Source organism: Eriocheir sinensis, chromosome 9, assembly GCF_024679095.1.
Source record: "Eriocheir sinensis breed Jianghai 21 chromosome 9, ASM2467909v1, whole genome shotgun sequence".
NCBI classification, from domain to species: Eukaryota; Metazoa; Arthropoda; class Malacostraca; order Decapoda; family Varunidae; genus Eriocheir; species Eriocheir sinensis.
This window is the reverse complement of record NC_066517.1, coordinates 3163781-3187689: the sequence shown is the minus strand read 5'-3', so window position 1 is coordinate 3187689 and position 23909 is coordinate 3163781. Positions and strand designations below refer to the sequence as shown.

The following is a 23909-nucleotide window of genomic DNA, read 5'->3' as shown; positions in this document are numbered from 1 at the left end:
ATAGAGACATGAGAGAGGTGGAGTTGGGGATGACAGGGGAGAGGAGGCTGGTGGTTGTGGGGAGGGGAGGGGAAGAGGGAAGAAGAGATGTAAGGGGGAGAGAGAGGGGTGTTGTTGGGGAAGACAAGGGAGGGGGAGCGCTAGGAAGGGGAGAATGATGCATGGGAAGGGGGAGAATGGTGGGGAGGAAAGGGGAGGAAAGAGATGAGTGGGGAGGAAGGAGGGATGGGGGTGATGCGGAAGAGGAATAGGGGAGTAAAGAGATGGGTAAGGGAGGGGGGTTGGGAAGGGGAGGAGAAGGTATGGGCATGGGAAGCGGTGGTGGGGAGGGGGAGGAGAGAGTAATGGGTGGGGTTACGGGGAGAAGAGAAAGGGAAGTGAAGGGGAGGGAAACGAGGAAAGGGCGTTCGGAAATAGAAATGGGAAGGTGATGGGGACGAGAGGAAAGGGAAGGAAGGAAGGAAGGGGAGGAGAATGGAGGAAAGAGAAGTGTAGGGGAATAGAGTTGGGGAGAGAGGTCATGGGACCGAATGGTGGCGAGGGGGAGGAAGTTGGGGAAGGGAAGGGGAGGCGAGGGGGGGAGGGGAGGAAAAGGGGAGTGAAGAAGAGGGAAAGGACAGAAGGGGGAAGTTGGGGAAGGGAAAGGGGAAGGGAGGGAAGGGAAGAAGGGGAAGGAAAGGGGAGGGAAGGGAAGGGGAACAGAAATGAGGAGAGAGGTGATGGGAACGAACTGTAATGGCGGAGGGGAGTTGGGGAGGAAGAAGAACGGAAGGGGAAGAAGGTAAGGTGGGGAGGGGAGGAGAATGAAGGGGAGGGGAATGTAGGGGAAGAGAGATGAGGAGAGGTGATGGGAACGAATTCTGACGCCGAGGGGAAAGGTGGGGAGGGGAAGGGGGAGATGGGGAGGAGGGAAGATGAAAGGTGGGGAGGGGAAGGGGAAGATGGGAAGGAGGGAAGAGGAAAGGTGGGAAGGGGAAGGGGAAGATGGGGAGGAGGGAAGAGGAAAGGTGGGAAGGGGAAGGGGAAGATGGGGAGGAGGGAAGAGGAAAGGTGGGGAGGGGAAGGGGAAGATGGGGAGGAGGGAGGAGGAAAAGTGTGCAGAGGAGAGAAGGGGAAGGGAAAAGGAGAAAAGGAGGGAAAAAGAAAGGGAGGGAAAAGGAGGGAAAGGGAAAGGAAGGTGGAGAGGGGGAAGTTGGGGAAAGGGAAGGGGAGGGAAGGGGAGGGAAGGGGAGGGCTGAATAATAACAGGCAGGATGAGTTATGGCTAAATGGGGTGGACGGGAGTGCGGGATGGACTAACAGGGGGGAGGGGAGGGGAGGGGAGGGGAGGGAAGGCGAGGGATAAACAACAAAAAGCTATTGAATGGTAACAAAAAAAAGTAGCAAACGTTGATACATGAACAGACAAACCAACGGGAAATGTATTAATGGAACCACTGCCGCCGCCACCACCACCACCGCCACCACCGCCACTCACAACACCACCACCATCACCACTCACAACACCAGTGACATCACCTATATACTGATATATGTATATTAATCGATGAGGGTATACGCCGGGGGGCGCATCACCTCGCCCACCCTACGACACCAAGCCCGTGGGTCCCTCCGAGCAAATCTTCATGCAGGCAAACTTCTCATCCTGAGTATGTACACCTCCTGGCAGGATCTATCGACTTGTTCAATCCTCAAGGATTCTCTCTTACAGAGACAACCCGGTGAGCAGGACCAGCTTCAGGGTAGCGTGCCACGTGCCGGTATAGCCGGAGTTGGCGTTGACGGACTATGCAGGTAATATATGTCGAATCAGTCTCACGGAGTAGTTGCCGGTTTGACATACAGTCATTTGAGCGATATCCCATGATTCTGCGTAGACACATTACCAAAGGCATCAGTCCGCCTCTCCAGGTCCCTATTCATTGTCCATGTCTCACAGCCATAGAGTAAGGCAGGGAGCACAAGGGACTTGAAGATCCGGATCTTTGTCCGTCTATACACAGGTATCGACAACGCCATATACTCGTGCTGAGCGAGTCCATAACACCGTGGGCCAGGCCAATCCTCCGTAAGACTTCCTGGCGAGACTCACCGTTGTTATGAACTACGCTACCAAAGTGTGTGAAATTTTCTGAGATCTCAACGTCCTCGCCACACGCATGAACAGACTGTACTGTTTCATCCAGCAAGCCTCCAAACACCTGTACCTTGGTCTTGGCCCAAACCACCACCACCACCACCAGCAACAAGAACAACACTCATAACACCACCTACAGATATATTAATGAGGAATATAATAACGTACCATCACCATCATCACTACCACTACCACCATCACCAACATTATCATCCCTAAAACTAAGATAAGAAGTATAGTATTGTAACGAGTCGTGACCATCGCCACCACCAAAATCATCGCACACGGTCATCACCACCCAAACATCACCACCAACCCGTATCGCATCACAAGTTAATCATCACAGTCTTTTTCTTTCCAAGCTATCTGAACTACACCGTTTATTATTTCAAGGCGGAGGAACAGAAACGAAAAAAAAAAAAAAGACAAAACGCTGCTCCCACAAAAGGAAGACATAAGGAAAGAAACAAGAAAGGAAATGAAGAAAGAAAGGAAGGGAGGAAGGAAGAAAGGAAGGAAGGAAGGAAGAAAGGGAGGAAAGAAGAGAGGAAAGAAGAGAGGAAGGAAGGAAGGAAAGGAGAGGAAGGAAGGAAAAAAGGAAGACATAAGGAAGGAAAGAAGAAATAAATGAAGAAGGAAGGAAAGAAGAAAGAAAGAAAGAAAGAAAGGAAGGAAGGAAGGAAGGAAGGAAGGAAGGAAGGAAATGAAGGAAGAGGAAGATGATTTATTGAAGGTTATATTTTTTATTAATATTCACGACTTACTTTGCACATTGAAATAAAAAACATACCTAAGTAAGAGAAGATAAAGATAATAACACTTTCACGTAAGTTCAAGGATTCGCGGCGACGTTGAAAAGCTAACAAGATAAAGAAATAAATAATACAATAAAAATAATAATAACAAAAATGATAATAACAAGTTCCATAGACAGTCACAGGTTTCCGATGACTGGCAAAACAACAAGTGACTGAGCGATGACTGTTCTGCCTCCCGACACAACACAGCACCACGCGCCGCCTCCCCGTCAGCTGTCATCGCCTTCACTCTCAGCCTCGTCGTCAGCGTCCACGTCAGCGTCATCCTCGGCCCCGGCAGTGTCCCCCTCCCGAAGGTACACCTCCAGGATGTCCGTCGCCCGCTCCCTGATGCCGCTGTCCACGAACCCCTGCAGAGCCTCGAGCCGCCGCACGCCCTCCGCCGCCCGCACCTGCCGCAGCGCCTCCTTCCGTAGTTCTGGGGTCTGTGGAACGCCCCTTGGGTCAGCAGGAGGGCAAGAACACCCTCGCCCTACGGTCTAAAGGGACACAGCGTTACATTATACCTTAAGGACACGCTATAGATGCGCGTGGCGTCGGTGTTTATCTCCGTCGCAGTGTCCCTTGAGCCTGTGGTGAGAGGAACCCATCACCCCGGGACGCAGGGCCAGTGTGACATCCGGGTTATTAGTTTACCTTCCCCAGGTGTCCCCAGGTACCCATTTATCAACCAGTCGGGAGGGGAGGATGAATAGCTGGGTGAGTTGCACGCCGACTGCCCGGGCCGAGATTTGAACCCTGCCCCGCGGATTCGTAGCTAGGGACGCTAACCACTGCACCGCGGAGGCGTATCAAAATGTATTAGAATGGACTTAGTTGATATTATTATGAACACAACTACAACGTGCGAGTCTAGCAGCCCTGTCAAGCTTTATAATACTGTATAGCCGCGTCTGATGTCCTAAAATGGACTTGGTTGGTGTTATCATGAAAGCAACCAAAACGTGCGAGTCTAAACAGCCCTGCCAAAGCCTTATAACAAAAGAGAAGCGGTGCCTGATGTACCAAAATGGACTCATTTGGTGCTATCATAAAAACAACTAAAACGTGCGATTCTAAGCAGCCCTGTCAAACTCCATAACATAAACGAAGCGGTGCCTGGTGTACTCAAATGAACTTAGTCGCTATTATCATGAAGGAAAAAGTACAGTGGAGGTTCAGTCAAGCTTTGCACACGAGAACCGGGTGAGAGAGAACTTTGAGGATGCAGTGCATGGCCTTGAGCGGTGTTTGCCATCATGAGCGAGACAATAAAAGTAAAGCACCAAGCGGCCCTATCAAGCATTGCACACGAAAACCGGGTGTGAGCGAACCTTGAGGATGCATTGCAGTGCCTTGAGAGCCGCCTCGACGGTGCCCTTCTCGCTCACCACCAGCACCGCCGTCAACGCCGCCGCCCCGCCCGCCGCCACCAGCGCCCCGAGTTGCTCCGCGTCGCCGCCGCTCGCCAGGTTGCCCAGCGCCCACGTGGCCTCCCGCTGCACGTCCAGGTGGTTCTTGGGAGTGGCAGTGGATCGAGGAGGAGCCGAGGAGAGGCGATAGCAGCATGAGGTGGAGATAAGGAGGGAGGGAGGGAGGGAGGTAAGGATGGGAAAGGAGAGGAATGTGTAAGGTGGAGGTAGGAAGGGAATGATAGAGAGGGAAAGTAGGAAGGAAGGGATGGAGTGGAGGAAGGAGAGAAAATCAGCGTTCTCCCTCTCCCATGAATGTGTGGGACGGAGGGAGGAAGCGAATGACAGAAAAGGAAGGTAGGGAGGAAGGACACGTGAAGGAGGGAGAAGTGTGGGATAGAGGGAAGACGTGAGGGATAGAGGATGGAGGACTGTGAAGAGCACAAGATAAAAGAAACATAAGAGGAACAAGGGATAAACAGAGGAATGAGGACTGCAAAGGGGATGAGAAGGCTATACTAAAGCTAAGCCAAAGTCTGTCCAACTTCCTAATGCAAGAGATCACCAGTCTCCTCATTCTTTGATCCCTTAAATTGGTAAACCCTGGAACAGCGTCATTTCTCCCGCGTTTCTTTCTCCCTACCTCATTTTCCTGCATGTTTTTTGGGGAGCAGCGTGTCACGGCCATACTTAGTGAATTGTATTTTTTGGAGCAGCGTGTTACGGACATGCTTAGTAAATTGTGTATTCCCTCGACTGTCTCCGAGAACGCAAAGAAAGAGGAGGAAGGGAGGACGTATCGCTAAAGAATTTACGCCACAAAGTTGTTTTACGCAAAACTTTCAATGCGTATCTTTAAGAACAGCGTGAGAAGGAGAAACAGATGCCCCGCCCCGGCCCGGCCCATTAGGCCAACACAGCGCCACCCACCTGCCCGAGGACCTCCACCAGGTGTGTCAGGAGCCCCTCGTCGATGACCCGCTGCACGTGCCGCCTGTCGCCCGCCGTCACGTTGGACAGCGCCCACGCCGCCTCCTTCCGCAGGTTGTGGTGGCGTGACCGCAGGAGGCGCCCGTACAGCGGCAGCGCGCCCGCAGCCACCACCGCGTCTGTCTGCGTGGCGGGAAGAAGTGTGTGGCTAAGTTACGGTCACAGGGACACCGTTGGAGTATCACCGATACAGTCCAGCCACACCAGTCTGGCGTCTTGGGCGGTGGCTGGCAAAGAATGCCTGGCATGACTGTGTGTTGCCACATCGTGAAAACAATTATGTTAATCTCCCGTGACACTTGTACAAGACAACACAAAAGAAGTATACACATATCGATACAATTTTCACGTAAATGATCTGAATTTTTAGGAGCATTAGACTAAATTAATAAAATATTTAAAAGTAAATCAGAAATTTATGTCGTCCATAATTTGCAGCGTTGATGTGAATGCTTTCTCACTTTGTCTGGCCTCCATCATGTCTTGGAGGGCAAATGAAATCAAAATTATCTGTAAAAATTATGCAAAGAATACATCTCTGAACATCACAATAAATTGTTTAATTTTAATAAGCCGCCGAAAAGGTGGCAAGAGCGACAGAGCTGAAGAGGGAGATCACGTGGGTGGACATACAGAAGGGACGCCACTGTGAGTCGGTAATGGCCTCGACCTGCCACGCCCCAGCCGCAAGTTTCCTCTGGTTTTACTGCATACAGTCTGCCGTGATTTGCGTGACAAGGGACACACGAGAGACAAGACCGAGGCGTGGGGGAGGAGCCACTCACCATGCTGTCGTCCCCTAGCGCCAGGTTCCCCGTGGCCCTCAGCGCCGGGATGACCCTCTGCCGCTCCCTGGACCCCAAGTGCCGCACCAGCTCCGGCACCGCGCCCGCCGCCACCACCTCCCGCTGGCCCGCCTCGTCCCCCGCGGCGATGTACCCGGCCAGCCACAGGGCGTCCACTGCCGAAACACGTCATTATAGCGTCACCAAATCATGCTTGTGTCACGCTGCTGTATTATATGATTATATGATTATATATGTGCGACAGTATTCCCTTTTTACTTCTCTGTAATTCCGTGACACCGCTTATATGAATCCAATAAATATCTGAAGCTGAAAATAAACTAAGGAAGCAAGGACAGTGACATGGAGTAAGTCGATGACATGGATGATCATATGGTCGATAACAAGGATAGGACTCAAATATTAAAAGAGCAGGCAGGAAGTCAGTGCGAGTTTCATATTAATTCTGGATCAGTCAATAAAGACAGGCAAGGAAGGGTTCGTTTACCGTTATATAGAGCGGAGGAGTGGTAAAACAGGGTTGACAGTCTTGTGATGAGGGTCGTTTTGGGATTCGTTTAGAGAGTGGAGGAAGATTGGAAAATGCTTAGCAGTCAAAATGTGGTGAACGTCAATACGACAGCCACCTCCAGGAATGGATAGGTGGAGTCATGGACAGGGAACAAGCGAGGGTTCGTTCACACACAGAGTGGAAGAAGAGTGGACGAGGCTTAGTAATCAGTCATGTGGGGAGTGTCAATCCGACGGACACTTCCAGGAATGGATGAAGTCATGAATAGGAGGGATAGGTGGTCATAGGCATAGCTGGGCACGATAACAGAAAACCTTATTCCCGATAACCGATAACTGATAATGAAAAACCTTAATGGCGATAACCGATATTCGTTAACTAGAGACACAAATATAGGCGATAACCGATAACCGATACCCGATATAAATCCACAATTCCGATACTAGCTAGCGATAAGTCCGATAGGCGAAAACGATATTATATTGATATTTCAGATAGAACAACATTGATGAATTCAAATTTTCATTATCTGTATTTTAGGAAACTTACAAAACCTTAAAACCACACGTTGACACGTACCTATGGACGGTAATACTAGAATGTTTGAATTGTACTGTTTATTAAAACATTGGTCTCTCGTGAACGGTGCATGCTCAGACCAGCAGCGTAGATTTGTACAGTCTCACAAAGCTTTTAAATTGTAATTAGAGTTGCTGGAAGGCTGAATCAGAAAATATTACTATATCTCGCTGTTTCTAGAACGACACTCTGTACGAGTTGTATTTATATGTACAGAGTGTACGTCGTTCTAGAAACAACAAGGATGGTGGTACTGTATGTTTGATTCAGCTTTCCAGCAACTCTTAATGTGTTAAAAAAGCATTGTGAGACTGTACAGGTCTACACTTAATGGTCTGAGCATGCGCAGTTCACGAGAGACCAGTGTTTGTAAACAAAAGCGCCAGCTTTTGACGATGGGACACCAAATAACACAACACCAGGTGCCTTCAGTATCATGCCATGGTCACAAACGAATATGGAATATCAAATTTGAGACAGTGAATAATCATTTTTGGGGTAAAATTAAATGATTTTTCTCTATGATATATTGATTTCTGAGTAGCATAAAAAAAATAACCTAGTGTTTTAATTTTCATGATCTAAGTATGAAATCTCATCACCGAAGATATTTCATACCCCGAAGTTTTTTCATACAACACCGGGCCACACATGCGCAGTAAGGAGACAACGTTTTTTTCTGAGAGGCGGAAAAAAGTAGCGATTATCGCTAGTTTGGTTACAAAAGTAACGAAGATACCGATATATATTTAAATAAGTAGCGGATGGCCGATAACCCGATTTTGTTATCAGCGATAAAGTATCGCGATAACTTATCGCGATAACGCCCAGCTATGGTCATAGGTCACACACACACACACACACACACACTCACCGTTGACCTCGGGGTCGGCGTGTGCCAGCAGCGTCCTGAGGGAGGCCGCGCAGGCCCGTTGCTCCTCCACCGCCATGACGAGGCCCTTGTGGCGGAAGATGTTGGCCAGCACCCACGTCACGGCCCGCACCAGCGACACCTGCAACGACGACGCGGGGAATAGACAAAGTGATAGACAACGACACCTTCACAGGGGGGATACTGAGGCAAACAGAGAAACATCGATAAAAAGACAAAGAAACAAACAAAACCTTTCTTATGGTGCCAGGCCGGATGAAGGAGGAGAAGAGAAAGGGGGAAAGAAAAATGAAAAGAGGGAGGAGGAAGAAGAGGATATAAAACAAAGGATGCGAGCTGTCATTGAGTTCACAAAGCTTTACACTTATGAACTTAACCAAAAATCAAACAATCCTTTGTCTATTATAATCTATATCCACCAATCTGTCTCTGTAACTATCTACCTATCTATCACTCTAACTATCTCTCCCTCTCTGTCTATCAATCTATCTCTTACAGGGGCTGATATGTAGGAGCCGGATGAGGTCGCGGAGGAGGTCGAGGCGGCAGAGTCCCGGCCGGAGCGGAGTGCCCTAAGGAGCGGCGTGACCACCCCGGCCGACACGAGCAGGTTCCTGTATCGTTCCTCCCCCGCTATGTTCCCGAGGGCCATCGCCGCCTGCTCCTTCACCTTCTCGTCGCCGTCTGCCAGCGCGGCCACCAGCACCGGCACGGCCCCTGCGTCTGTGTGAGGGAGAGGGAAGCTTGTTGCAGTATAGGAGAACGGAAGGAAGGAAATGAAGGGAAGGAGGGAAGGTGCGTGCTAGTAATAGAGGAAGGAATATAGGAAGGAAGGAAAGAAGGGAGGAAGAAAGAAAGAAAGAAAGAAAGAAAGAAAGAAAGAAAGAAAGAAAGGATGAAAGAAAGGAAGGAAGGAAGGAAGGGAAGGGAGGAAGGGAGGGAAGAAACGGAGGAAAGGAAGGAAGGGAAGGAAGGGAAATAAAGGAAAGAGAAGGAAAGGAAGGAAGGTGTGTTGTAGGAATGGAGGAATGGAATATAGGAAGGAAGGAGGGAAGGAAGGAAGGGAGGGAGGAAGGAAGGAAGGAAGGAAGGAAGGAAGGAAGGGAGGGAAGGAAGGGAAGAGAGGAAGGAAGGGAAGGAAATGAAATAAAGGAAAAGGAAGGGAAGGAAGGAAGGTGTGTTGTAGGAATGGAGGAATGGAAAGAGGAAGGGAAGGGGAGATAGTGAGTAGGATGGAAGGAATTGCGAGGGAAGGAAGGAATTAGGACAGAGATGGAAGAATGGAGAAGAGGGAAGAAAGAGACTGCAGGGAAGATGGAAAGAGAGGAAGAAAGGGAAAGAAAGGAAGGAATGGAAATAAAGGAAAGGGAAGAGAAGGAACGGAAAGAAAAGGAAAAGAAATGAAGGAAGGAAGGAATGGACGAACGGTAAGGAAGAGAGGGAGGAAAGAGGCAGGAGGAAGGAAGGAATTGGTGAAAGGTAAAAGATGGAAGGAAAGAAAGGAAAGAAAAGGAAAGGAAATGAAGGAAGGAAGGAATGGATGAACGGTAAGGAAGAGAGGGAGGAAAGAGGCAGGAGGAAGGAAGGAATTGGTGAAAGGTAAAAGATGGAAGGAAAGAAAGGAAAGAAAAGGAAAGGGAAGAAAAGGCATAGTGGGAGGGACGGAAAATGGAAGTAATAGGGAAATGAATAGATAAATGAAGGGAAGAGAAGAAAACAAAAAAAGACTGAAGGAAGGAAGGAAAAAGGAAGGAAGGAAGACAGGGAAGGAATGAAGGAAGACAGGGAAGGAACGAAGGAAGACAGGGAAGGAAGGAAAAAGGAAGGAAGGAAGACAGGGAAGGAACGAAGGAAGACAGGGAAGGAAGGAAAAAGGAAGGAAGGAAGACAGGGAAGGAACGAAGGAAGACTGGGAAGGAAAGAAAAAGGAAGGAAGGAAGACGGAAGGAACGAAGGAAGACAGGGAAGGAAGGAAGACAGGGAAGGAAGGAAAAAGGAAGGAAGGAAGACAAGGAAGGAAGGAAAAAGGAAGGAAGGAAGACAGGGAAGGAAGGAAGGAAGACAGGGAAGGAAAAAGGAAGGCAGGAAAAAGGAAGGAAGGAAAAAGGAAGGAAGGAAAAAGGAAGGAAGGAAGACAGGGAAGGGAAGAAAAAGGAAGGAAGGAAGACAGGGAAGGAAAGAAAAAGGAAGGAAGGAAGACAGGGAAGGAAGGAAAAAGGAAGGAAGGAAGACAGGGAAGGAAGGAAAAAGGAAGGAAGGAAGACAGGGAAGGAAGGAAGGAAGACAGGGAAGGAAGGAAGGAAGACAGGGAAGGAAGGAAAAAGGAAGGAAGGAAGACAGGGAAGGAAAGAAAAAGGAAGGAAGAAAAAAGGAAGGAAGGAAGACAGGGAAGGAAAGAAAAAGGAAGGAAGAAAAAAGGAAGGAAGGAAGACAGGGAAGGAAATAAAAAGGAAGGAAGGAAGACAGGGAAGGAAAGAAAAAGGAAGGAAGGAAGACAGGGAAGGAAGGAAAAAGGAAGGAAGGAAGACAGGGAAGGAAGGAAAAAGGAAGGAAGGAAGACAGGGAAGGAAGGAAAAAGGAAGGAAGGAAGACAGGGAAGGAAGGAAGGAAGACAGGGAAGGAAGGAAAAAGGAAGGAAGGAAGACAGGGAAGGAAGGAAGGAAGACAGGGAAGGAAGGAAAAAGGAAGGAAGGAAAAAGGAAGGGAGGAAGACAGGGAAGGAAGGAAAAAGGAAGGAAGGAAGACAGGGAAGGAAAGAAAAAGGAAGGAAGGAAGACAGGGAAGGAAGGAAAAAGGAAGGAAGGAAGACAGGGAAGGAAATAAAAAGGAAGGAAGGAAGACAGGGAAGGAAAGAAAAAGGAAGGAAGGAAGACAGGGAAGGAAGGAAAAAGGAAGGAAGGAAAAAGGAAGGAAGGAAGACAGGGAAGGAAGGAAAAAGGAAGGAAGGAAAAAGGAAGGAAGGAAGACAGAGAAGGAAGGAAAAAGGAAGGAAGGGAGACAGAGAAGGAAGGAAGACAGCGAATGAAGGAAAAAGGAAGGAAGGAAAAAGGAAGGGAGGAAGACAGGGAAGGAAGGAAAAAGGAAGGAAGGAAGAGGAAGGAAGGAAAAGGAAGGAAGGAAGACAGGAAGGAAGGAAAAAGGAAGGAAGGAAAAAGGAAGGAAGGAAGACAGAGAAGGAAGGAAAAAGGAAGGAAGGGAGACAGAGAAGGAAGGAAAAAGGAAGGAAGGGAGACAGAGAAGGAAGGAAAAAGGAAGGAAGGAGAGAAGGAATGAAAAAGGAAGGAAGGAAGACAGGGAAGGAAGGAAAAAGGAAGGAAGGAAAAGGAAGGAAGGAAGACAGGGAAGGAAGGAAAAAGGAAGGAAGGGAGACAGAGAAGGAAGGAAAAAGGAAGGAAGGGAGACAGGGAAGGAAGGAAAAAGGAAGGAAGGAAGACAGGGAAGGAAGGAAAAAGGAAGGAAGGAAGACAGGGAAGGAAGGAAAAAGGAAGGAAGGAAGACAGGAAAGGAAGGAAAAAGGAAGGAAGGAAGACAGGGAAGGAACGAAGGAAGACAGGGAAGGAAGGAAAAAGGAAGGAAGGAAGACAGGGAAGGAACGAAGGAAGACAGGGAAGGAAGGAAAAAGGAAGGAAGGAAGGAAGACAGGGAAGGAAGGAAAAAGGAAGGAAAGAAGGAAGACAGGGAAGGAAGGAAAAAGGAAGGAAGAAAGGAAGACAGGGAAGGAAGGAAGGAAGACAGGGAAGGAAGGAAAAAGGAAGGAAGGAAGGAAGACAGGGAAGGAAGGAAAAAGGAAGGAAGGAAGACAGAGAAGGAAGGAAGACAGGGAAGGAAGGAAAAAGGAAGGAAGACAAGGAAGGAAGGAAAAAGGAAGGAAGACAAGGAAGGAAGGAAAAAGGAAGGAAGGAAGACAGAGAAGGAAGGAAGGAAGACAGGGAAGGAAGGAAAAAGGAAGGAAGGAAGGAAGATATGGAAGGAAGGAAAAAGGAAGGAAGGAAGGAAGACAGGGAAGGAAGGAAAAAGGAAGGAAGGAAGGAAGACAGGGAAGGAAGGAAAAAGGAAGGAAGGAAGACAGGGAAGGAAGGAAGACAGGGAAGGAAGGAAAAAGGAAGGAAGGAAGACAGAGAAGGAAGGAAGGAAGACAGGGAAGGAAGGAAAAAGGAAGGAAGGAAGACAGGGAAGGAAGGAAAAAGGAAGAAAGGGAGACAGGGAAGGAAGGAAAAAGGAAGGAAGGGAGACAGGGAAGCAATGAAGGAAGACAGGGAAGGAAGGAAAAAGGAAGGAAGGAAGGAAGACAGGGAAGGAAGGAAAAAGGAAGGAAGGGAGACAGGGAAGCAAGGAAGGAAGACAGGGAAGGAATGAAAAAGGAAGGAAGGGAGACAGGGAAGCAAGGAAGGAAGACAGGGAAGGAAGGAAAAAGGAAGAAAGGGAGACAGGGAAGGAAGGAAAAAGGAAGGAAGGGAGACAGGGAAGGAAGGAAAAAGGAAGGAAGGAAGGAAGACAGGGAAGGAAGGAAAAAGGAAGAAAGGGAGACAGGGAAGGAAGGAAAAAGGAAGGAAGGGAGACAGGGAAGCAAGGAAGGAAGACAGGGAAGGAAGGAAAAAGGAAGAAAGGGAGACAGGGAAGGAAGGAAAAAGGAAGGAAGGGAGACAGGGAAGGAAGGAAAAAGGAAGGAAGGAAGACAGGGAAGCAAGGAAGGAAGACAGGGAAGCAAGGAAGGAAGACAGGGAAGGAAGGAAGACAGGGAAGGAATGAAAAAGGAAGGAAGGGAGACAGGGAAGGACTGAAGGAAGGCAGGGAAAGCGAGAGGTGACAAACAGTATGCAACCAATGTAGTGTTATGAAGGCACAAACACACGCACATACACCCACCCACGACAGCGGCAGTGTGGCTATAGTTCCCGGACGCGAGGTTGGTGAGCACACACGTCGCCTCCTGCTGAAGAGTCGAGCTGAGGACGCAGACAAACACAGACAGACGTTAGTTGAGTAAGACCTTCGAAATCATCCTTCTTCTTTTCCTATAGTTTTTCTTTTACTTCTCCTTTGTTTAATCTTACTCTGATGGTACTGTTTTTCTTCCTCGTTCAGTTACTCTTTCTTCCCTTCCTTCCATCCCCCACCCCACCCCCGAATGATGTAAGTTGTATATAATAAAATGAATAAATGTATGTAAACTAGACCTTCAAAACCACCTTCCACCTTCCACCAAGCATATTCTTTCAACATTTCGGCGCCCAAGCACTCATATTTGACAAGGTATAATTATGTAAACAAATACTTCCATAATGACCCCATCAAACCATGACCTCCCTCACCCTAATAATGCATACCCCAACCCCCTTGACCCTCCTCTTCCCCCATTTCTTCCCCTTCCTCCCCACTACTCACTCCTCCCGCTGCTGCACGTGGGGAATGAGTGGCTTCAGGATGCCCGCCCTCAGGAACTCCCGGAGAGGCGGGTGCGGCGCCGACAGCAGCTTCCGCGCCTGCACCGTGCTGTAGAGGCGCCGCTTCCTGCTGTTGCTGCCGATGCCCCTCACCAACTCCTCCAGCGCCTCCTGCGAGCACCCGCCGTCCTGGGGGGAAGGCGGGGAGGTGACGGGAGGGAGGTGGGAGGAGGCAAGGCGGAAAAGTGATGAGAGGGTAGACAAGAAAAGGCGAGATGACGGGACGGTGGGAGAAGGGAAGGCGGAGAATTGATGGAAGGGAGAAAGCGAAAGGGAAAGGGAACGCGGAGGAGTAACAGGAAGGAGAAAAGTAGAGATAGGTACAGTAGTTAGAGGCAAGTAGTCAGCTTCACGTAATGTATTCAACTTCATTAGGAGCATTGCACTTAAGCTAAAACAGTAATAACGATGCACACGACTTAATACTCTCTTTCTCATCTCTATACTATCCAAATCACTTCTGCAAGAGTTAACCAGCATCTTCATTCTCTCATCTGTTATTTCCCTAATGATACGAAGACAAAAGGGTACACGAGGATATAAGGAGACAGCACAAGACCAGACAACTTAACATGGCAGCTCCTGAGAATGAGAGCGTGCTTACTTTCTTAACTTGGCAATATCGTCCGAGCCTGAGTACACCCACCTCAAGGTCTACCAGCTCCTCCTCCATGACCCCGCGGCAGTGGTTCCTCCTTCTCGTCTGTGTGGGAGAAGGGAGGCGCGTCAAGGGGAATGGGGTATATAAAGGGAGGGGGGGGGGGGGATTTTGAGGGGGAAGAGGGGAATACGAGCGATGCACCGTTGCTAGATTGTCGTACTCTGAGCATAGTATTTACCGGTTTCTGACGCCTAATTGTTGCCAAGAAACATCAGGAATTAACTATTTTAACGATAATTATAAGTGAATCTCCTTATTGGGGTCCACGAGACAGTTTTTGGGTCGGAAGTCGGTAAATATAAGAGGCTGAGTACGACAATCTGGCAACGTTGGAGTGATGGTAACGATGCACACGACTTAAAACTCTCTCATCTCTATACTGTCCAAATTCCTTCTGAAAGAGTTAACCCGCATCTTCATTCTCTCATCCCTTTCACTGGTAAACTCTGCAACGGCCCTTCTCTGTCTGTATTTCCTCCTGACTACGACTTGAACGCTTTCCAGAGGGGGGTATCAAAACGCCTCTCCATCTGAAATCGATCTCTCGTTTGGCCACATATTTCTACTTTCTTTCTTGGAGCAGTGAGTAGCAGGCTTTTTCTTTTTACGTATTTATTTTTCCCCTAGAGCTGCTTCCTACGCTTATATCTTAGTTTACCGAGGAGGCACGAGGCAAATTTGTGTTCCTACCCTTATGACAGTTTCTTCAAGAGGCAGAGGAGACAAACTTTACCTTCGTTATTTTTTTATTTATTTTTTACAACAAAGGAGACAGCTCAAGGGCACAAAAAAAGGAAACAATGATAAAATTTTAAAAAAAGCCCGCTACTCGCTGCTCCTAAAAAGAATTAAAAGAGGTGGTCGAAAGAGGGGTTAATTTCGGGGGGAGAGGTGTCCTGATACCCAACCGACGATGAAAACTTGTGTTGTGCCTTCACGCTGTCCCGCCACTCAATCACAAATGCCAATTAAATGATGAATATAAATACCGACAGTAGCTTAAGCCCGCACCCTAAACGTATCGGGATCCTATTACGGCTATCTCTAATTGGGTTTTCATGGGTGATTATTCCCGTTATGGTGCAGACGTCGGGTAAAACTATCACTGCATCACATAATAGTCCATGAAAATCCCAGCAACTTCTACGAGAGGCTTTTCAGACAGAAGAAAAGAGCGGGATTTTTTTTCATTAGCTTTTTTTTTTACGCCCTTGAACTGTCTCCTCTGATGTGATAATAAGAAAATAAAAAAGACAAACCGGAGTGTAGTTAATTATGTTTAAGAATACGAACTTACCACTGTATTTTACCCTCTCATTTCCTTTCATGACACACCACCCTCTTGAAATTAATCCTATCTTCAAGGCCCGAATTCTGGAAGGTCTCGGCCCCTCACTTCGCCTGTAAAGCCTCTCGTAGAAGTTTCTGGGATTTTCATTAATTGTTTAACATTCCTAGTGGTTTTACACGACCTCTGCACCACGAACGAAAATGTCAACCATGAAAACCCGACTAATCTTCTCTGTGGTCTTCAGAAATGGTCGTGATGGGAGGCCGATACGTTCAAGGCTATGGACCGTTTAATAGCCTGTTAATATGCCCAGGGAAAATCCACAACAGGCGGCAAATGAGATGGAAGGAGTCGCTTTGAAATGATGTGCCTACGTGTATGATAGTTTTCTGACGACCATAAAATACATATAACAAAGTAGTAGTAGTAGTAGTAGTAGTAGTAGTAGTAGTAGTAGTAGTAGTAGTAGTAGTAGTAGGTAACAAACGTCCAAAAATAAAATACTTCAGTTATAGTGAATATTAGTCACCTGAGAAAACGAGAAATATTTAGTCAGGACTCTTTTATTTCTACCGCTCCTACAAGTCATAATCAGCCGCATACTTTTTATTGAACGTACCGAGCTCCCTTTAGTGCAATTTCCCGGATTTGGATGATAATTCATTTTGTAGTAGATTAATCGGGTTTTCATGGGTGATTTTCCACTTCAGGGTTCAGAGGTCGTGTAAAACCCCCATCATTAGCATCACGAAACAGTCCATGAAAAAAAAAGCAACTTATAAGAGGCTTTTCAAACAGGCGAATTGAGGGGCCGATACGATTAAAAATACAGGTTTTAGCCTTTAGGTCCATATATGATTTGACATTTCAGCGCCCAAGCACACACATTTGACATTACTTTAGTAGGCGTTGTGGGCCTTTCCAGGGGTAGTTTTCTGACCCTGGTGGGGGTTTGACAAGGCGTCTTTGTATCATGAACTCTAAAAAACACTCATAAGAACGTTTTTTCCTCTTTTTTGGCTTGTAGATATAAGTGGTGTGAGAGTCGGTAGCGTCTAAGAATACCGCCCAGGTAACTACGTAAACTCCACATGAAAAGTTGAAAGATAAAGATAAAATACAAGAAAAAAATAAACTCAAACAACAATTGAAGCCTACAGATCATGCTTATTGCACATACCTAATCTTCTGAAGGCGAGGGAGTAACTACGCAGACTCCACAAAGAAAAAGATGGAAAATAAAGAAGAAATGCAGATCACACGCGAAAAACATGAACACACACAAAAAAATTAAGCCTACAGATCATAATTATTGCACATACCTGATTTTTTGTACACGAGGGAGTAACTACGCAAACTCCACATAAAAAAAATATGCAAAATAAACAAGAAATGCTGATCACACGAGAAACATGACTTACACAAACCAAACAAATGTACCCTACCGATTATAGTTATGCAGCACACCTGACCACCTGACCAAACGAGGAAGTAACTACGCAAACTCCACATAAAAAAAAAAATAAAGAAAAAAGGCTTATCGCACGAGAAACATGACTTACACAGACCAAACAAATGTACCCTACCGATTATAGTCATGGAGCACACCTGACCACCTGACCAAACGAGGAAGTAACTACGCAAACTCCACATAATAAAAAAATAAAGAAAGAAAAAAGGCTTATTGCACGAGAAACATGACTTACACAAACCAAACCCTACCGATTATAGTCATGGAGGACACCTGACCACCTGACCAAACGAGGGAGTAACTACGCAAACTCCACAAAGAAAAAAGATGGAAAATAAAGAAAAATGCAGATCACACGAGAACCATGACGAACACAGTACAAAACAAACGTAGCCTCAAATGACAACTCTCCTCAGCAACACATTATTCCCCGAACTCTACTGAAAAAAAGAACAGTAAAGTTGATATGGCAATTACGATGAATAACAAAGGAGAACAAAAAAACAGCCTTGCGTGACTATACAACTTACATCACTACGAACGATAGAAAATAATAAATAAACGAACAAAACATATAAAAAAAGATTAGGAAAACGACAAATAAATAACAAAAAAATAAAAAAAATAAAAATTATCCTTGCGTAACTTACAACTCCATAACCGCGAACGATGAAAAGAAACATAATGAACAAAACGTAGTGAACAAAACAAGGAAAATTACAAAAAAAACACAAAGAACAACGAAGGAGAACAAAAATAAAGCTTGTGTGTCTACATCTTCCATCACCACGAACGATAGAAAAAAAACATAAAACAACAGAAAACAATGAAAAAAATAAACTTTGCGATACTAATAAACTTTGATATAAAAAGTAATAATAATAAACAAAATAAGGAAAAAATAAAAATACGAGATACAAATCATCAATACCAATAACAACAACAAAACAAACTTTCATCAACATCAACGATATGAAAAAAACGATGTAAACAACAAAATCAGTAAAGACAAACAAACAAAAAACAGAACAGTAAACAAAACATCAACACTAATAATGACCAAAAAAATAGAACTTTCATCATCATCAACAACATAAGAAAACATCAACAGTAAAAAAACAAAATCAGAAAAAAACACAAATAAACAAAAACAGAACGCTAAACAAATCACCAACTTGAATAACAACAAACAAAAGTAAAACAGAACTTTCACCATCAAACATCAACAATAAAAAAAAAAAAACATTAACAAGAAAACAAAAAAACAGGAGACACACAAACAAATAACAGAACCATTAACGAATCACCAACATCAATAATAACAAACAACAACAAAAACAAAAAAACATCTTGGCGTGACAGCAATTAACTTTCATCAACATTACCATCCATAATAAACCCACGGTCCCAACACGCCACATTCCACCACCACCCTCACCTGTCTGGCGTACTCAGGTGCTGATGTCTGCAGGAGGCTGGTGCTGTTTTTCTCAATCTGCGGCAGGTGTTGGGTATAAGGGCTGGAAGGATATGAAAAGGCATTGTAGTAGTAGTAGTAGTAGTAGTAGTAGTAGTAGTAGTAGTAGTAGTAGTAGTAGTAGTAGTAGTAGTAGTAGTAGTAGTAGTAGTAGGAGGAGGAGGAGGAGGAGGAGGAGGAGGAGGAGGAGGATGAACGAAAACAAAGAGAAAGAAGAACAAGAATAAAAATTAAAAATAATATGCAGGCCAACAAATGCAATGTAAGAAAGAAAAAAACAATCAATAAGGAGGAGGAGGAGGAGGAGGAGGAGGAGAGTAAAGAAAACAGGAAGAAACAGAGGAACATGAATAAGAAAGACAATAAAAACACCAAATACCTCAACCAATAACAAAAAATAAACAAAAACAGACCACTCACCTTAGCTTGCCGCTCTTGTTAATGACGGGCCTGTAGGAGGAGTCGATGGAGGTTGAGGAGGACGAGGAGTAGGAGGAGCGGCGCGTGGGGTTGGATAAGGGGAGGGGCGCGCCGCTGGCAGGACTTCGCTTAGCGGGGTCTCCGGTGAGGGGCGGCGGGCGCCGCGAGTGGAGGATGCTTTCTAGCTTGGCACGGCGGGCACGGATAGACTCCATCTGGCGAGACACACACACAGATGGGTAGAAGATAGAGATGATTAAAGACAGATTGTTTTCATCATCAATTAGTCATTATTGTTATTTGTATTATTATCCTTATTACCGTATGGCTTTTGTAACTTATTAGAAAAGTTAGGTAGGTTCATAGGTAGATATGGATGTAATAAATAGACAACGGAAGGTGGGTTAAGACGGATCCCCCCTCTAAACCCAAGCAAAGGCCGAGGTTCAGATATCGGTTGCTGGATGTCCTTCACGTCAGCATTAGGTGGCGTTATTGGCGGCGGGCGGTCGCAGTGACGCTCATGTGCTCTGGGGACACCAAGTTGTCTTTTTGAGTGACGATGTTATCAGCACGAGGTAAGAAACTGGATTTTTTGTATTAAAATTTTAGTTATGAAGGCTTGCTGCTTGCGTTAGATATGCCCATGCGTGTGTACATGACAGATAATATAATTATGTCCCAGAAATTGACATACAAAACTTGGATGTTTTGGTAGACATTTTGAGATTGATTTTTTTTTTTTTCTGGGGGGGTAGCTCATATTTCACAAACCCGTATCTTTTTTTTCACCTTTTTGACCGCGGAACTATATGCGAGTCAGTAGCAGAGGGATTGGAATGATGCAGCTGCGGAAAGTGCAACGGCAGGAGTTGGAGCAAAAAAGATGGGCTTGGAAAAAAATCTCAAAGGAGTTCCACGTTCCCGAGACTACACTTGGCGTGTGTCAGACAAGAACAAGACGGCAGCTGGGTCAACAAAGATAAAAAAAAAACCTGCCCGGCACACGCCAAAGTTCAGTAGCTTGTCTCGCACTCCCTGAAAGTGTATCATTATGTAATGATTTATGCATTAATTCCTGCAATCCTTTGTCTCGAAAGCTTGCTATTTGTTGTCATGCCAATGTAAACATTTTGTCAAATTATTTTCTACGAATACTAAATTGTGTGTGCCCCATTTCCAGATGCTTGGCCCCATCAGGACTGTGTTCAGCGCTGCACCAAAAGCAGAGGTGGTAACACATTTTGACAACGGAGGCTTGACTCATGGGCACGTGAGGAATGTGCAGTGGTAGAGGATGATGAAGAAGAGGTTCTTAAGTGTGTCTCGTGCCAGTAAGGATATGTTTGTTTATGTTGAGGTTGTGGGGTAAGATGGACCCCAGGGGTCCACCTCACCCCGCGGTAATGTTTCAGTCCCAATGAAAATGTTGATTATATAAATTCTCGTGTTTCAGTTTTATCCTCTGAAAACCGTGACCAGGGTGTGGACTATATAGATAACAACCCAAAGCACATCCTTAACCCTTCAAACACCTTAAAATGACATAAATGTGGTTTCTAGTAATTTTTGTGTTACGGGGTCCATCTTACCCCACCTTCCCCTAGATAGATTGGTCGCTAGATAGATAAAAAGATAAAGCATATAGACTAAATGATAGCTATGAAAATGTATAGGGAATAAAGATAAGATTGGTGAAGAGATAAATACAGTGTGTGATATACATATTAGTTGTGTGTGTGTGTGTCACCAAAACGATGTAACAGAGATAGATAAGTAGTGTGTGTGTGTGTGTGTGTGTGTGTGTGTGTGTGTGTGTGTGTGTGTGTGTGTGTGTGTGTGTGTGTGTGTGTGTGTGTGTGTGTGTGTGTGTGTGTGTGTGTGTGTGTGTGTGTGTGTGTGTGTGTGTGTGTGTGTGTGTGTGTGTGTGTGTGTGTGTGTGTGTGTGTGTGTGTGTGTGTGTGTGTGTGTGTGTGTGTGTGTGTGTGTGTGTGTGTGTGTGTGTGTGTGTGTGTGTGTGTGTGTGTGTGTGTGTGTGTGTGTGTGTGTGTGTGTGTGTGTGTGTGTGTGTGTGTGTGTGTGTGTGTGTGTGTGTGTGTGTGTGTGTGTGTGTGTGTGTGTGTGTGTGTGTGTGTGTGTGTGTGTGTGTGTGTGTGTGTGTGTGTGTGTGTGTGTGTGTGTGTGTGTGTGTGTGTGTGTGTGTGTGTGTGTGTGTGTGTGTGTCAATCGAACCTCCCCCAACAAGCACTCATCGATGCTGCTACAGCCAGTCAGCCTGACAAACACACCCATAAACAGGCACTCAACACAACACTCACGTCCATCGACAGAGTGCCACCCCCGCGACGCATGGAGGAGGACTTGGCACTGAGAGACATAGCTGTGGCACTCTCCCCGCGCAGGCTCCTCCGTAGGGCGCTCAGCAGCCTGCATCACCCTGGGACGCCACCACGATGTCACCTCCTCTTCTGCCCTGAGTCGGCGTTGAGGTCTTGGGTGTTAGGTTGCCGTGTCCAGGGAGGTTATGAGTCCTCTGCGGTGTCGTCCTGTAGATATATTGAAGTAGTTTATCAGCTATTTGTCACTTGTTTCCATTTCTGTTACGATAGTTTTCTACGTTATGTAGAAGTACTGCTAAAGGTTATGGTGGGTTTCCTGAGCTGTCGTCCTGTAATATATAATGAAGTATTTTATCAGTTGCCGCTCATCTATATTTTGTTATAGGAGCGATCTCGATAGGAGTAATGATTAGCGGACTTTTTATTCCCCATTTATTTTTGCCCTTGAGTTGCTTCCTTTACTGTAACCCCCCAAAAGTTGTTCCCATTTCTGTTACGATGTTGTGTTCAGGTTAATAATTATGGGAAGTGCTGTAAAGCCACTCATTCACTACATATATGATTTAGCGTTTGCCAGCATCTCTAAGAAGGTTAGTGCGACGGATATGAGCACCGAGGCCACGCGTAGCTATAGTGCATCCCCTCCACTTTACTACAGCAAAGGGCAGCATGGGTTTTGAGTGGTTATTGATAAGGGTTGAGGGAGGGAGAGGGGGAGGGATGGGCTTGTATAGTATGTAAACGTGAATAGAATAGACTAACTTCCTCCTCCTCCTCCTACTACAACTACTACTACTACTACTACTACTACTACTACTACTGCTACTACTACAACTACTACTACTACTATTACTACTACAGAGCTCCCAACCAACTTTTTACCTTCACTCCACGGAGCCTAGACCCAGATTCTACGGACACAAGAGTGAGACTAATAAAGCCTTGACAAACCCCCGAGACAGGCTGTACCGCGTGGCTGCTCTCTGCGGTGCCTTGACCCCTCCCCCCTCGCCCATCACCCCCCTTCAAGACAGCACACGCAAAGGCCCCTCTCATGAAAGGTTAATGAGTGTACCTACTCCCTCACTTTCCCCTTCCGTTGCCGACACCCCGACCCACACCCACATGCGCTCCCAAACATTGTCAACCTTAAGTTCAACGGATTCGGTCTAGAAGATCAGCGAGGGGCAGACACTATAAATGAAATTCGTACATGCTATCCTGTCTTCAGTCAACACTAATTTCAACGGCTTCGGTCTACAGGAGCATCGGGGGCAGCACGAGCCAAGCAGTCATATATCACGGCACACTTCTCCTGAAATTGACCTCTCCTTTGGCCTATTGTTTTGTTTTCTTTTGTTGGAGCAGCAGACACAATAAATTAGACTCGCACATGCAGGCCAGTCTTTAATCAATTCAACGGTTTCGGTCAAAGAGGAGCACTGGGGGGCACCATGGCTCAAGCAAGTCACAAGTCACAACACTAGTATAGATTAAATTCACCTGCGCCATAAACGGGCTGGGTCGTTCACGAGACCTCTTAAGGGAGCCTGCCAGCGCTATAGACAGAACATAAGAACTGTCACACATGGAGAGTATCAAGACACCTCTCCAAATGATTCTGGCCTCTGCTTTGATGGAGGGAGAGGGGGAGGGATGGGCTTGTATAGTATGTTAGCGTGAATAGAGTAGACTAACTTCCTCATCATCATCATCATCATTTTTACTACTACACACTTTTCCAGGAGCAGCGTCAGGGAGCTTTTTTGTTTCTTTTTTTGTTTATTTGTTTGCCCTTGAGCCGCCTCCTTTCCCGTCTCTAAAAACATGTGCTATCGATGATAGGCGTTCAAGGTAAGGACAGTATCACAAGGTAGCAAATCCATGTGCTGCAGGCTGCTACTGTTCTCCTTGACACCTTAATTTGCCCCTTGGCGACGGTCTCCAGGCCACAGATGACGCACTCTTCGCCTCGATCACGTATGTATGGCGCAAGGTCTTGATCACGGCTAGATTACGAGACCTTGGTGTGGGTGACGCACGAACCAATTAACACCCGACGAGCCACCTGGCTCATACATTGATAACTAACTTCGTAGATAAAAAAAATAACAAGAACTCAATATTTATGTTTTACATTCTATACACTCAGCTCGTTCCTTTACCAACCCACTAAAGAAAAAAAATACCTTCTTTACCTATAGAATTAACTCCAATGACACCATCATCACCATCACCTCACCAACACACACGTTTCAAGAATGTTCAAGAACAATTTTGTACTCGAGTCCAGGCGCTATTATATTACGATATCACGAATCCAAGTACAAGTAGTTACTTTGTTTCATGGCTGAGCTCACGAACAAGTAAGAGTACTCTTGTATTGTACTCGAATCCAAGTACAAGTACTGTTTACCTATTTAACCTGTCAACTCACATGTGCCAGGTGTGTCAGTCACTCACCCCAGGGCCCAGGCCACCTGGCCTCCCCGAGGCCCACGCTTAGGACACACCTTTGTTAGTCCCTTACCCTGGCCTCACCTCCACCCATGCAGGTCGTCAAACACCACACCAGCCAAACATTTGCAATTTTATCGGTGTCGCAGACGCCGATAAAAAGATTGTCCATCTTCTTAGTGTTGTTGTTGTTATTGTTCTCACGTTGTTTTCCTGGCTTACCCA

At 46.2% G+C, this 23909-nt stretch overlaps 1 protein-coding gene across 1 annotated transcript; it reads right to left on the bottom strand.

Annotated features, from left to right (window-relative positions):
• Positions 1–2877: 2877 nt before the first annotated feature.
• On the bottom strand, positions 2878–21466 carry LOC126995857 (importin subunit alpha-1-like). The gene is made up of 12 exons (XM_050855737.1): positions 21207–21466; positions 18889–19103; positions 18430–18511; positions 14215–14271; positions 13510–13697; positions 12991–13070; positions 8621–8847; positions 8107–8245; positions 6122–6297; positions 5277–5459; positions 4269–4451; positions 2878–3380 (listed from the first exon to the last, which is right to left on the bottom strand). Exons 1-12 carry the CDS (start codon positions 21264–21266, stop codon positions 3165–3167), a joined length of 1806 nt encoding a protein of 601 aa, XP_050711694.1. The 5' UTR covers positions 21267–21466; the 3' UTR covers positions 2878–3164.
• Between the last annotated feature and the right edge of the window lie 2443 nt (positions 21467–23909).

What these genes read in the sequence shown, in the direction of transcription:
- LOC126995857 (XM_050855737.1), bottom strand. Translation starts at nt 21,266, where the DNA reads ATGTCTCTCAGTGCCAAGTCCTCCTCCATGCGTCGCGGGGGTGGCACT. An exon ending in CCACACTGCCGCTGTCGTGG is followed by an intron (nt 8,848 to 12,990) that starts GTGGGTGTATGT and finishes TCCCTCACACAG; the next exon opens with ACGCAGGGGCCGTGCCGGTG. An exon ending in TGGTGGAGGTCCTCGGGCAG is followed by an intron (nt 4,452 to 5,276) that starts GTGGGTGGCGCT and finishes GCCACTCCCAAG; the next exon opens with AACCACCTGGACGTGCAGCG.